This window comes from Scyliorhinus canicula, chromosome 6, assembly GCF_902713615.1.
Source record: "Scyliorhinus canicula chromosome 6, sScyCan1.1, whole genome shotgun sequence".
Lineage (NCBI taxonomy): Eukaryota > Metazoa > Chordata > Chondrichthyes > Carcharhiniformes > Scyliorhinidae > Scyliorhinus > Scyliorhinus canicula.
The window spans coordinates 125455597-125469385 of NC_052151.1; the positions used below are offsets into that span (position 1 = coordinate 125455597).

The window sequence follows — 13789 nt, forward strand, 5'->3', positions numbered from 1 at the left end:
ATCCGACACTTGTGTGAAAAGACAAAATGGCATGTAAAGTCACACATGGGACAATGTGCAGTTGTCATGATGTGAAAGTGCGCAAATCAGGTTTACCCAATCCCAGCAATGATTTGTCACAGAGTTTCATCGTAAATCTATTGCTTACAGTCGACACAAACACAACAATTGGACCTTTAGTTTGATTTGGGGTTTATAACTTTGCTGGAGTTGTAGTTGGAGCATAATCCTACTTTTTTATGCCTGTTCCTTAATTCTAATATTTGACGACAAGATCTTTCTCGGTTTATGCAAAAACTGTGGTCTGCTGATTTGGGAGAAGTGGTGATTACCCGAATGCAAATGTTTTTGTGTTATCTGAATGTGTGTTTTTTATTTTATTTTAGAGTACCCAATTATTTTTTCCAATTAAGGGGCAATTTAGCGAGGCCAATCCACCTATCCTGCACATCTTTGGGTTGTGGGGATGAAACCCACGCAGACACGGGGAGAATGCGCAAACTCCACACGGACAGTGACCCAGGGCCGGGATTCGAACCCAGGTCCTCAGCGCCGTAGGCAGCAATGCAAACCACTGTGCCACCGTGCTGCCCTGTGTTATCTGAATGTGTGAGATTTGCAGATTGCTTTGAGATGCAACGAAAAAGTGATCAGTATTATGTTATTGAGAAAAAGTGAGAGACAAGCAAGAGTGAGTGTGTGCAACACCTATGCAACACAACAAGAGCTGGTAGAAATAACCTTCACTGCAACCTGGCATGAATCCAATTTGTTAAAATACCATTCACAACTTAAAAGTCTGCATTAAGCACCAAATGTAACAATATGTATCCTTTTTATAATGAAAAACAATTTATTAGTCAATTAAATTGCTGCTTTTAATTATTGTTCCATCGATCTAAAATAATGAGCCATTTTTAAAATAAATTTTGCATTTTGTGGTTTTCAGAGCAATTTTGGGAGGAATGGGCTTCCAACTCTGGTCATAGCCTCTCGATTAGGGTCTGTTTTCCAATCCACACTCCAGCCGATTTGGCTTATGACAGCAGATTTTTAGCAGTCTCTGTCCTCATGAATAAGTAGCTAGTTCTTTACAAACTGAAGTCTGCTGGAATTTGGGGGAGAAAGACTTCATTTATTTTCAATGTGTCAACTGCTATTTGCATTCTTCTTGCCAAAGGGGATTTTTTCCCGAAGATAATGTTCACCTGCACACCTGTGACATGTCAGCCCTGATGCTCACAGAGCATCATAAAAGCGATATTACTCTTGGTTATCATTAAACAGGCATTAATAGAATGTGACATTTTTTATCCCAATTTATTGATGCAGTGCACATGCAAAGAACATTTTAAAATGACGCACATTATTTTTTTGGTACAAATCATCTTTAATGAATGAATTGTCGTCGAACATCATAGCTGTATTGAGGAGAGACATTATTTGTGTTCACATTGCAGTGGAGCGCTGAAGCTGCTTTTCGATACACACACTGGTTCTGAACCAGACAGTCTGAGTGCTTGAATTCCCCAGTGTTTTTCGAGAGAGACGGGGCTTAATTTCTTTGTCTGTTCATTCAACAGGCAAAGAAAAGACGAGCTGGAGCAGCGGATGTCAGCCTTACAAGAGAGTCGTCGTGAGCTGATGGTGCAGCTTGAAGGACTAATGAAGCTGCTGAAGGTAAGAATTGTTCCCTGCTGCAATATAGACTGAGTCCTTCATCTCCAGTGTGGATAGTCGATTTTATTCCCCTGGTTTATTGTTCTGCTTTGTCTTTTGTTCTTGGTGCTCAAGTAATTCAGTTACCAATTTGCTGTTCACATTATTAATTCATCACATTATAATTGCATAAATAATTATGCAGGCCTATTTAGATCCGTGTTTTTGTGTATTCCCTGCAATGAAACGAGCACCTCGGCTATCCAGGGAAGGTTACCTCCTGAGGAATTGTGGTGACACACTGTATCATCAAATGGTGAGACAAGATTCATACTCTCGCCCCCATGCAATGAACTTGCAAAACGCAGTTATGCAGTCATCAAGTGATGTAGGGAGGAGGTCTGACAATCTCTGGTAGAGGGTGCCACCCATGGTCCTTTTGCATGCCTCCCAGCATTTTGGTGAAGAGCTGAATTAGCAGAGCAACTAAGAAGTATTTAGCACTGAGCAGGACGTGGCAGGAGAAAACACAGAAATAGTTGCACAACCGGGAGATTTTACATCATTGTTTCATCTTCAGACCTTTTCTGAACCTTATTTTGCATTATTTCAGTTTCCTTCTCAGTTGTCTGCAGGCAGCCATGTTTTCCATTCAGAATGTCAGATATTTTACCTCTGCAGCCTATACAAAATCAGATGTATTGTAAGTTTTGAAGATGCACAGAACTCCAGTGTTGGCGTGTTAATGGCCCTGAAATTCTGTGGCAATTCTCTGAGTGATCAGCCTACACAGAATTGCTGTGGGAACCCCCACAAAATTTCAAAGCTAACATTTCCATTGGGAAACTTGCACTGAAAGCCTTTCAGCTAAGTAAACACTTGAAAAATTGTCCTGGCTAAAACATCTTGACCTTCTGTATTTGTTCTTGGGAAAATGGTGATTCAGATAAGACACTATATTGCCTCTCCCAAGATACCTCAAGAAGGTTGTGGTGAACCATTGCAGCCCTTGTTGTGATGGTTATTTCATAATAGTGTTAGCTAGGAATACAGCATTGGAGTAACAATATTTCTTCAATTTGTGACTTGGTGGCAACGTTTTCATTAAACCAGGTGGCAGCCTGTCGCCAAACAGACCTTTCCTTTATTGTGCATGTGTGGCTCTGCAAAAAAACAATGAATGGCCCATGCACTCAAAAAATAATCATTACAGTCAACGTTGCTTGAGGGGAAATTAGAAGTAATGTTATTCCAATGAGCTTGCTATTGCTCTCGTTCCCAGTGGAACATCTATAGGACAGGGCAGTGATTTTCTGATCTTGCTGCAATATATTGTTCAGATGTTACTTGGTGCACTGTGGTTTACTAACTACGGAGAATATTAAATCAAAGAGCAAAGGCAATGATGAACATCAATTGTCGATGTTGTTCAAGTTTTTTTAAAATACATTTACGGGATGTGGATGTCATTGGCGAGGCCAACATTTATTGCCCATCCCCAGTTGCCCTTCAGAACATGGTGGTGAGCTGCCTTCTTCAACTGCTGCAGTCCAGGTGGTGCTGTTATGGAGGAAATTGTAGGATTTTGACCTAGAGGCAGTGAAGGAACAGCGATGGTGAGTGACTTGGAGGGAAACCTCCAGGTGGTGGGGTTCCCAGGTATCTGCTGCTCTTGTCCTTTTAGATGGTAGTGGTCAAGGGTTTGGAATGTGCTGCCGAAGGAACCTTGACGGATTTCTGCAGTGGATCTTCTAGGTGGCAAATACCGCTGCCACATTGGAGGGGTTGAATATTTGTGGAAGGGTTCCAATCAAGCAAATTGCTTTGTCCTGGATGGTGTCGAGCTTCCGTATTTGTTTATTGTCATGTGTACCGAGGTACAGTGTAAAGTATTTTTCTGCGAGCAGCTCAGATCATTTAGTACATGAAAAGAATATACACAATAGGGCAACAAAGGGTACACAATGTAAATTCATAGACACCAGTATCGGATGAAGTATACAGGATTATACAGTATATAGGATATACAGTAATCAGGTCAGCCCATAAGAGGTCACTTAGGAGTCGGGTAACAGTGGGGAAGAAGCTGTTTTTGAATTTGTTCGTGCATGTTCTCAGACTTTTGTATCTCCTGCCTGATGGAAGAAGTTGGAAGAGTGAGTAAGCCGGGTGGGAGGTTTGATTATGCTGCCCGCTTTCCCAAGGCAGCGGAGGTGTTAGATAGAGTCAGTGGATGGGAGGGGGATTCATGTGATGGACTGGGATGTGTTCATGACTCTCTGAAGTTTCTTGTGGTCTTGGGCCGAGCAATTGTCATACCAGGCTGTGATGCAGCCAAATAGGTGCTTTCTATGGTGCATCTGTAAAAGTTGGTAAGTGTCAGTGTGGACATGCCGAATTTCCTTTGTTTCTTGAGGAAGTAAAGGCGCTGTTGTGCTTTCTTGGTGGAAGTGTCGATGTGGGTGGACCAGGACAGATTTTTGGTGATGTGTACCCCAAGGAATATGAAGCTGCCAACCATCTCCACCTCAGCCCCTTTGATGCAGACAGGGGTGTGTACAGTACTTTGTTTCTTGAAGTCAATGACCAGCTCTTTAGTTTTGTTGCCATTGAGGGATAGATTGTTGCCGAAACACCACTCCACCACTAGATTCTCTATCTCCCTCCATATTCTCACTCGTCGTTGTTTGAGATCCGACCCACTATGGTCGTGTCGTCAGCAAACTTGTAGATGGAGTTGGAACCAAATCGTAATGAAGTGCTTTGAAAGTTTGGTCATGAACTGCGGTATGGATATATTTAAATCTCAGCATTATAAATCATTTGAACTAAAGTGTAAACATGTTTACAAGTACCTGCAGGGTTTTTATTTAAGAAAATCACTTCACATGGCGTACACAGTTTTTACATGTTCAGAACATAAAGACATTTAAACATTCCGGCGCCTGTTCGGGATGGCTGGTACGGGAATTGAACCCGTGCTGCTGCCCTACTCTGCATTATAAGCCAGCTGTTTAGCCCACTGTGCTAAACCAGCCCCTAATTATGACCATTCCATAAATTCCAACCTTCTCTTGGAGGGTGAGTCGGAATCCAGTTAGTTCCCCAACATTACTCTTTCAATATTGAAGCAGAAAGTCAGGAGGTATCACCAAGGGCTATGAGAAATTGGTGCTGTTTAAATATATGCACCAGTGTACATATCTAACTTAATTTTTTTTGGATGATGTTTTAGTCATTTGAGTTGTATAGTGTAAATCCTAGGATTTTCAGGTTTTGTGCTTCTGGCGCTCTCTTATCAGCATTAATTCCTGCTCCTGATTAAATACAGAGTAAAACTCATATACTTGGCCTCAACAACCTCGGAAGGGCCTCTCTTATTTCAGCGTTCTGATTAATTTTTCCATTTCCCACACCCTGTGGCATCTCTGAATCAGATTGATGATTTACTGTTGAGAGCCCATACCTAATGAATCAGCTGAAACTCATTTCACAGAACACCCAACAGAGGAGACTTTTATTCATTTGTTCAGTTTAGGACTGGTTTTGAATCTTGGTCCCGGAATGAAAAATATAGCACAGTGGACCACCCAGTCATCTTAATTATTTTCCCAGCATTTCAAAAACAAAACATTCCATTTATTCTTTTTCTACCGTAGAATGGGATGTGCCAAGCCAAGGGTGTGTGCTGTTGATGAAAAAGCAACAAATTAAACATGTTAAATTAAATAAATGGCTTTACAAAGTGTGTTCATGTGTGTAGGTTTTCAGTGGGTGCATTAGTATTAAATACATTATAATCTGTATGATTATTCTTCCATTATACTCCCAAAATATTTCCTTAAAACCTGCCTCTTTTGACCACCTGGGCTATTATCTACTTTGGTAGTTTTGTTGAGATGTTTTACGGCATTGAAAGTGCTATATAAATACATGTTGCTTTTTTTTATTGCGTCCTTATAATTAGTCAGCCCAGTTTGCCAGTTTATTTTCTAATTTCCCTCTTGAAGACACTAGCTTTTACTCAGCACAGCGTGACACCAATAACCCTTCACGATGGCAGTCAATGACCATCCTTCGCACGCAAGCTTCATCGTATCCTGACTCATTGTTCATACAGACTTTGCAGCATTTTGCATTGAAAGTGATTGGGAGATGGAATCCTGTCTGTATTCTGCAACTCCTACTCCTCAACTTCCTCTCTTGCCTCATTGCTTTGTACCAGATCTGCAGATGGCTTAATTTAAAACTGCTGTTTTTTATACTTTATTTTAGTTTTATTAGCATTCTTGAAAATTTTGTAAAGTTGTGGACTCAGTTGAATTCTTTAGCTGTATCCAGAGATCCCCTTTTAACTGGTTTATAGAGATGTGGAGATGCCGGCGTTGGACTGGGGTGAACACAGTAAGAAGTCTTACAACACCAGGTTAAAGTCCAACAGGTTTGTTTCAAACACGAGCTTTCGGAGCACTGTTCCTTTCTCAGGTGAATGGCGAGGTATGTTCCAGAAACATTTATATAGACAAAGTCAGAGATGCCAGACAATGCTTGGAATGCGAGCATTTGCGGGTAATCAAATCATTACAGATCCAGAGAGAGGGATAATCACAGGTTAAAGAGGTGTGAATTGTCTCAAGCCAGGACAGTTGGTAGGATTTTGCAAGTCCAGGCCAGATGGTGAGGGGTGAATGTAATGCGACATGAATCCAAGATCCCGGTTGAGGCCGCACTCATGCGTACGGAACTTAGCTATAAGTCTTTGCTCGGCAATTCTGCATTGTCGCGTGTCCTGAAGACCGCCTTGGAGAACGCTTACCCAGAGATCAGAGGCTGAATGCCCTTGACTGCTGAAGTGTTTCCCGACTGGAAGGGAACATTCCTGCCTGGTGATTGTTCCCTTCCAGTCGGGGAACACTTCAGCAGTCAAGGGCATTCAGCCTCGGATCTCCGGGTAAGCGTTCTCCAAGGCGGTCTTCAGGACACACGACAACGCAGAATTGCCGAGCAAAAACTTATAGCTAAGTTCCGCACGCATGAGTGCGGCCTCAACAGGGATCCTGGATTCATGTCGCATTACATTCACCCCCCACCATCTGGCCTGGACTTGCAAAATCCTACCAACTGTCCTGGCTTGAGACAATTCACACCTCTTTAACCTGGGATTATCCCTCTCTCTGGATCTGTAATGATTTGATTACCCGCAAATGCTCGCATTGTCCGGCATCTCTGACTTTGTCTATATAAATGTTTCTGGAACATACCTCTCCATTCACCTGAGGAAGGAGCAGTGCTCCGAAAGCTCGTGTTTGAAACAAACCTGTTGGACTTTAACCTGGTGTTGTAAGACTTCTTACGGTTTATAGAAGGTGCTAGACAGTCCGAATCACATTGTTGGCTGCGTTTTTTTTTTTCAGAAATGCAACATTGCAGAGAAATCCTCAGTCGTGTAAAATTCATTTTTTTTTAGATTTACTTTTCAATTCTCCAAAATGTTGGATTATTCGGTTTGAGAATTAGCAGCTCATTGTAATTTCTTTCTCTCTTCACACAACAGTATTGGCCATTTATAAGCTTTTATTTGTTGATCATTGACAATGAAAAATACGCATTTTCTGCAATATAGCTTTCTTCCTGCCCTGCTATTCATCATTAACCTTTCATATTGCTCTGTCACTGAGTTCTAAAGATTGATTTGAGTGCTTTCTTGTGATGTCTCATCATATCATATAAAATGCAGTGATATTTACAGGAACACCCATCACCTAGTGATAGATAACATTCGCAAGTCAACAGGATGATCAACCTTTTGCAAGTATGATGATGTTGATCATCTGGCAGGTCCACCCTATTTTTAATACTTTTTCCGTGTTACTTTCAGAATTATTTTCACATATTAAAACTTAGCACGTTGAAGGTCAGCCTGCTGGTTCGCATCGCTCTGCACAACCCCAGCATGTTTGCATCCTGTTTCAGATGAATTTGGACGATCGCTCTCGGCTTCCCCTTTCCAGGCAGCAGTTAAATAAATTAGTTTTGTCCTCAATCTATGAACTATGTTTCATAAGCCATTAAAGTGTATTTTGCTCTGCCATCTGTGAGATGAGGAGGGCAAGGACATTTATTCAGCACAATAAGCATTATGACAACAAATATCAAGTGCAAAGTCAGGTTCTGAATACATTTATATTTTAGCTGCTAAATATTTCAGTTGTTACAGAAGATACAACTGGATAGTGATGAGCAAAGAAAGTCAGAGGGATAAATATTGGCCACAACACTGAGAAAAACTCCAATGTGCTTCTTTGAAATAATGCCATGGGATCTTTTATTTCCATCCATGGAATAGATGGGGCCTTGGTTTAAAGTCACATCTGAAAGACATAACTTCTGATAGTGTAGTGCTCCCATAGCACTGCACTGGAATGAGTCTATGAGGTGCTGAACTCTCTGAAGTGGGACATGAACCTTCTTAGTCAGAGACAAGAGTGTTTCCATTGAGTCACAAAAAACCTTCACTGATAGTTTCCTTCCTTGGTCTAGATCAACTGTGGCCAACTGTCATTTATAAATTACTGCCCTAGCTGAGATGGGCGAGATCAATATCCATCAGGAATGAAATCTGGAGCATTTCCAGGTTTCAGGCCAGGCGGGCATGAAGAAGTGAATTTATTAGCTTCACTATTGGTGAAATTAAAGGAAGGAAATTCTATGACTCTAGGTGAAAATTGTCAGAGTCCTTCAGAGAAAAATAATTTTGTCATTAATAACAGGTCAGAAATTGGTTGTGGATAGAGTTCAAATTTTCTTTTTAGATAGCATGTTTATGCAGAATCAAAATTTGGAACCAGCATTGGAAGGCTCTGAATGACTTAAATCCTGAGGAACTCCTGCAGTGATATCCCAGGAGTGAGATGATTGAGATGACTGACCTCCAACAACCACAGACATATTCCTAACACAAAGGAAGATGGTTGTGGTTGTTGGAGGTCAGTCATCTCAGTCTCGGGACATCACAGCAAGAGTTCCTCAAAGTAGTGTCCTGGGCCCAACCATCTTCAGCTGCTTCATCAATAACTTTCCTTCCAACATAAGGTCAGATGTGGGGATATTCACTGATGATTGCACAATGTTCAGCCCCATTCACAACTCCTCAGACACTGAAGCAATCAGCATGCAAATGTAGCAAGACATGAACAATATCGAGACTTGGACTGACAAGTAACATTTGCATCACGCAAGTGGCAGACAATTATAATCTTCAGTAAGCGAGAATCAAACCATCACTTCTTCGCATTCAATGGCATTACCATCGCTGAATCCTCACTATCACCATCCTGGGGATTACCATTGACCAGAAACTGCAGTGGACTAGCCATATAAATACTATGGCTACAAGAGCAGGTCAGAGACTAGGAATCCTGCATCATGTAACTCACCTATCACCTACTGACTTTCCAAAGCCTGTCCACCACCTACAAGCTTCAAGTCAGGAATTTGATGGAATACTCCCTGGATGAGTGCAGCCCCAACAACAGTCGAGAAGCAGGACACCATCCAGGACATAGCAGCCAGCTCAATTGGCACCCCGTCCATAAACATCCACTCCCTCCATCACCACCACACAGTAGAAGCAGTGTGTACTATCTACAAGATGCACTGCAGGAACTCACCAAGGTTCCTTGGAGTGCACCTTCCAAAACCACAACCATTACCACCTAGAAGGACATGGCAGCAGATACATGGGAACAACACCATCTGGACGTTCCCATCCAAGTCACTGACCATCCTGGCTTGGAAATATATCACCATTCCTTCACTATCGCTGGGTCAAAATGCTGGAACTCCCTCCCTAAAAGCACAGTGGGTGTACATACATCACATAGACTGTGGCGATTCAAGAAGCCGGCTCACCACCACCTTCTCAAGGGCAATTAGGGATGGGCAACAAATGCTGGCCAAGCCAGCGAAGCCCACATCCCATTAAAAAAAATTTTTTTTTTAAATCAGCTATTAAATAATCACTCATTGAAGAGCTATTGCTCCATTTTTCATCCTCGTATATCACAGCAATATTGTTACATTTTAGAAATATTGTACCAGTTTTAATTTTGGGATGTAAATTGTACTTTTTTTACTTTTCAGAAGAACATTGTGAGCAATATTTTACCGTTCCCATTGAGCGGCTGGACTGCAGGCATTTGACAGCTGTAGTCCTAGGCCTGTGTTTGTGTCTGTAATACTTCACAGGAAGAGAAGAAAGCAGAAAGCAAGCAATGGTTAAGTTTAGACTTCTCTTTGTGTAGTTCCTTGCAACTGCATCAAAAACAGCAAAGGTAGATGTCAGGGAGCAGAACGCCTGCTTTCTTAGAACCCTAAAAAAACAAAAAAGTTAACATTGTGCTGAGCATTCTGCGGTTACTGATTGGAGCTTTGGGAGCAGGGGATAGGAGACTTCATGAGGGTGGGGATGGATGTGGCAGAGAAGGTTAATGGTCCTTGAAGCAGAAGTAAATTGCTTAAGTTGTAAACAGATATCAACTAGTTAAGAAGGCAAATGGCATTTTGGACTTTATTGCAAAGGGTTTTGGTGAGGCCTCACCTGGAATACTGCATACAGTTTTGGTCCTCTTACCTAATAAATGAGGTAGTGAAGGCAGTCCAAAGGAGATTCACCAGGCTAATTCCTGAGATAAGAGGGTTGTCCTATCAAGAGAGACTAAATAGTCTGGGTCTGTATTCCTTGGTGTTTTGAAGAGTGAGGGGTCACCTTCTTAAAACATATAAGTTCCTGAGGGGGCTTGGCAGGGTAGATGGTGAGATATTTTCACTAGTGGGAGAGTCTTGAACAAGGGGACCTCGGGACAAGATAAAGGTCCAGGCATTTAAAACTGAGGTGCATAGAAATCTCTTCACGCAGAGGGTGGTGAATCTCTGGAATTCTCTGCCCCGGAGGGTGGTGGAGGCTGGATCATTGGAAGTATTTAAAGTGGAGGTGGATAAATATTTGATAGATCAAGGAACAGAGGGCTATGGGGAAATGGAACAGAAAAAGAGTTCAGGCCGGCAGAGCTCAGCCATGATCGTATTGAATGGCGGGGCAGGCTTGAAGGGCCTGGTGGCTGTGGTGATCACAAGTTAACGAGATGCAATACAACTGAGCAAACACTAGAGGGAGCATGGGAGAGCCATATAAATAGACCGGGACAGGAAGTGAGGAGACACTTCACAGAGGGCAGAACTTGGAGCAGCACAGACACAGCAGCTAGTAGCACTTGAGGTAGCCATAGGTAACGCTCTGAAGAGAGAGAACGAATTCACAATAAAGCATCTTCTCCACATTTGAGACTACAAGATTTATTAAGTCACAAGGAACAACACAGTGGCCTACTCCTGCTTGTATTTCTTGTGGTCTTGTGATATCTTAATTACACTGCTAAACTGCCTTACTTAAACAGCAATTCTTAACTTGTGCACTGATCTTTTCCTAAGCCTAGTGCAAAGTATTACTGAATACTCTTCTTTACCTCTTACAACTGCAGATACCTATCTAATATCTAATAATCTATCTTCCCTTTTTTTCCTCTTTTTCCTTTTCTAAATGCTGACTTATGTAGGACGAGGAACAGAAACAGGCAGTAAGTTGAATTCAATCTTATGTTGCTGAGGATTTTATTTCAGTGCATGGAGTTAAAATACTACAGGTCTTTCTAGGGATGCTTGGGAAGAAGGTTGATGTAAATATTGTAAATAGAAGTATCAGGAACCTGTAATATCTATACTCAATGTGGCACAACTTGGTGATTCATTGTCCATCAAACTCAACATTTCAATAAATGGAAACGTATGTTGCTCGTCATTTTTTAAGCAGATGCATGCTTTTGAACTATATAACTAACATTTCTTCCACAAGCAACATGATTATGAACATTCATCCCTCAAGTTGACTGTATAATTGATCCATTTATCACACCGAAGAGGACCATTTAGCCGATTGTGCCTGCACCACTCTGAAAGAGCTGTATGATTAGCTTTACTGCCCTGCTCTTTCTCCATAGCCCTATGAAAGTTTCCTTTTCAAATACATATAATGTATTTTATATAAAATCACATCCTTTTATGCTGTTCCTTCTTTAGGACCAAATGTAGCAATGTTCTGGATCACTGTTGTATGTCAGGCCCATTTAAAATGGGATTGATATCTTGGGCTGGATTCCCCACCGCCTTGAAAACTCCGCAAACAGAGAATCCAACGACAGGCAGAAAAAGTTAGGGGTCCCACTTTTGGGGGACTTCCAGGCAAGGGTCTGTCTTATGGGGAGTCTCTGTTGAGGGTTTCTTTAATTAGCGTGTCTCTGGTGGGTGCCCTTTAATTAGAGGGTCTCTGGTGGGGAGGGAAGTGATGGGGGTGGGGGGAGGGTGGGGTGTTGGGTCACCCTGTACTGCAGGAGGTGACCCAGAAAATCCCTGGGAGAGGGGCTGAATTGCATTGTCTGGGGAGGGAGGGGAGGGTGTGCCAACTGCTAGACCTTGCTATTGGGCCGCTCCCTCGAAATGGTGACCCAATAGTGGAATTTCATATCTAGGGAATCCCTCGCAATACCTGCCATGCACAAACTTACATAGCTAAGGATTGGGAATCGCTTCCTGATTTGCATGAGTGCAAATCGGATGCAATTTAGCTCCAGCAGGAGAAAATAGTCCCCCAAATGGAGAATCCCGTCCCTTATATCCCAAGAGATTTGATCACAAGCTTTCTTTTTCATTTTTAAAACTGCCCTGTTTTGTAAAGAGGATTTGCTGGAATTTATAGCTCTCTTCCATAGAGACCCAACACACATTCACCTCTAGTTTCGTAAAACTATTTTAATCATATAAACTTACCCTAAACCCACAAATCTTAGTGGGGTTAATAGGAAGATCCAGAGGAGGCGCACTTGCTCTATCGCTATCTCACAGTTGTGATTATGGGTCCTGAAAGATGCACTGCCTTATCGGTGAAGAACATAAGCCAAGTGAGTGGAAAAGCTGTGAAAAGCAAGGAAATCATACAAATATTTTGGCTCATATGGTAAGCATTCACATTGGAAAAACTAGGTTCGAGGTCTTGTGAAAAAAGTTTGAGTTGACTTATAGACTAAAAGCCAAAGCTTCAGGTAGTAATCTTCGGGTAGTACAGAAGGGAGAGTTCAGGGTCAGGGTTCTACATCAGCCAACACCAGAATCGGAAAACAAAATTGGACAGCTAATTGTGCCTCAGTATAAAGTTAAGTCAGGCATCGGTCGCCCGACGGAATGCCATGCTCCGATGCCTTGGCAATGGCATGTATGCATTCTACGCCGCATGTACAGTATACACATGGCCACTTTGCCTGCACCAATTCCACCCAGCCCCTTCATCCGCACCTGTAACCCCCTCCGTGATTCTGACCTGCCTCAAGATTGGGTGTGAGCTTTGGGTTGGCAGTAACAGCGGGTCTGGTCCATGGGATGGAGGAGGATGATGACCTGCTCTGCGATGAGATCTGGTGCACCACATTGTTTGACATCACCTGACCCCCTACCCACAGTAGCACTTTCCACCATCCGCCTGGGTGATATTTGTGTGTGAACTGGCCATTCCATCACACAATCTCACTGAACTCTTGTGGCAGAGGTGAGGATGAGATGGGGGAAGTGGGTAGATAGGGATGGGACCGGGGAGGTGAGCGGTGGCTGACCTGGGGACCCAGGCCCGTGCCCACCTCCAGCGGCCTGGCCACACGTGCCAGAGGGACACCGCAGCTCAGTGAGGGTTCACTTGGTACCTCGATGCCAACCTCCGCCTCGACAACTGACCTCTCTCTGGACCCACCGGCCAGGTCCAGTGACGGAGAGAGGCCGCAGGTCTGGCGGGCCCCCTCCAGTCTTCTTTCTCCCTGCGGTTGTGCGCCACCTTCCCTTGTGGGATGCGGGGGAGTTGGGGGTGGGGGGGGGGGGTCATTCATCCTCTGGGTCGTGGGGGGTTGAGGTTACAAGTTTGTGGGATGGGGGTTGGTGTCCGTGGCATGGTGCTGGCTACCCAACCTGGCTGCCCTGAGGAGGGTGTGCAGCTTTTTCCAACTATGCTGGCCGGTCCTGGCAGTTGAGCTCA

The 13789-nt window shown here is 43.1% G+C and overlaps 1 protein-coding gene across 13 annotated transcripts in view; it reads left to right on the forward strand.

The window, feature by feature from the left end:
- dtnba (dystrobrevin, beta a) overlaps nucleotides 1-13789 on the forward strand; it is a 705977-nt gene that overhangs the window by 560052 nt on the left and 132136 nt on the right. For 9 of the 13 annotated variants that reach the window (XR_005460994.1, XM_038800081.1, XM_038800085.1 and 6 more), the window contains 2 exons: nucleotides 1584-1680; nucleotides 11274-11294. Coding sequence is in view for 11 of the 13 variants with exons in the window: in XM_038800081.1 (XP_038656009.1) it covers nucleotides 1584-1680; nucleotides 11274-11294 (118 nt within the window). In the remaining 2 variants the exon portion in view is untranslated. The remainder of the gene's footprint in view (nucleotides 1-1583; nucleotides 1681-11273; nucleotides 11295-13789) is intronic. The other 4 variants (XR_005460995.1, XM_038800088.1, XM_038800079.1 and 1 more) reach the window with 1 other exon arrangement.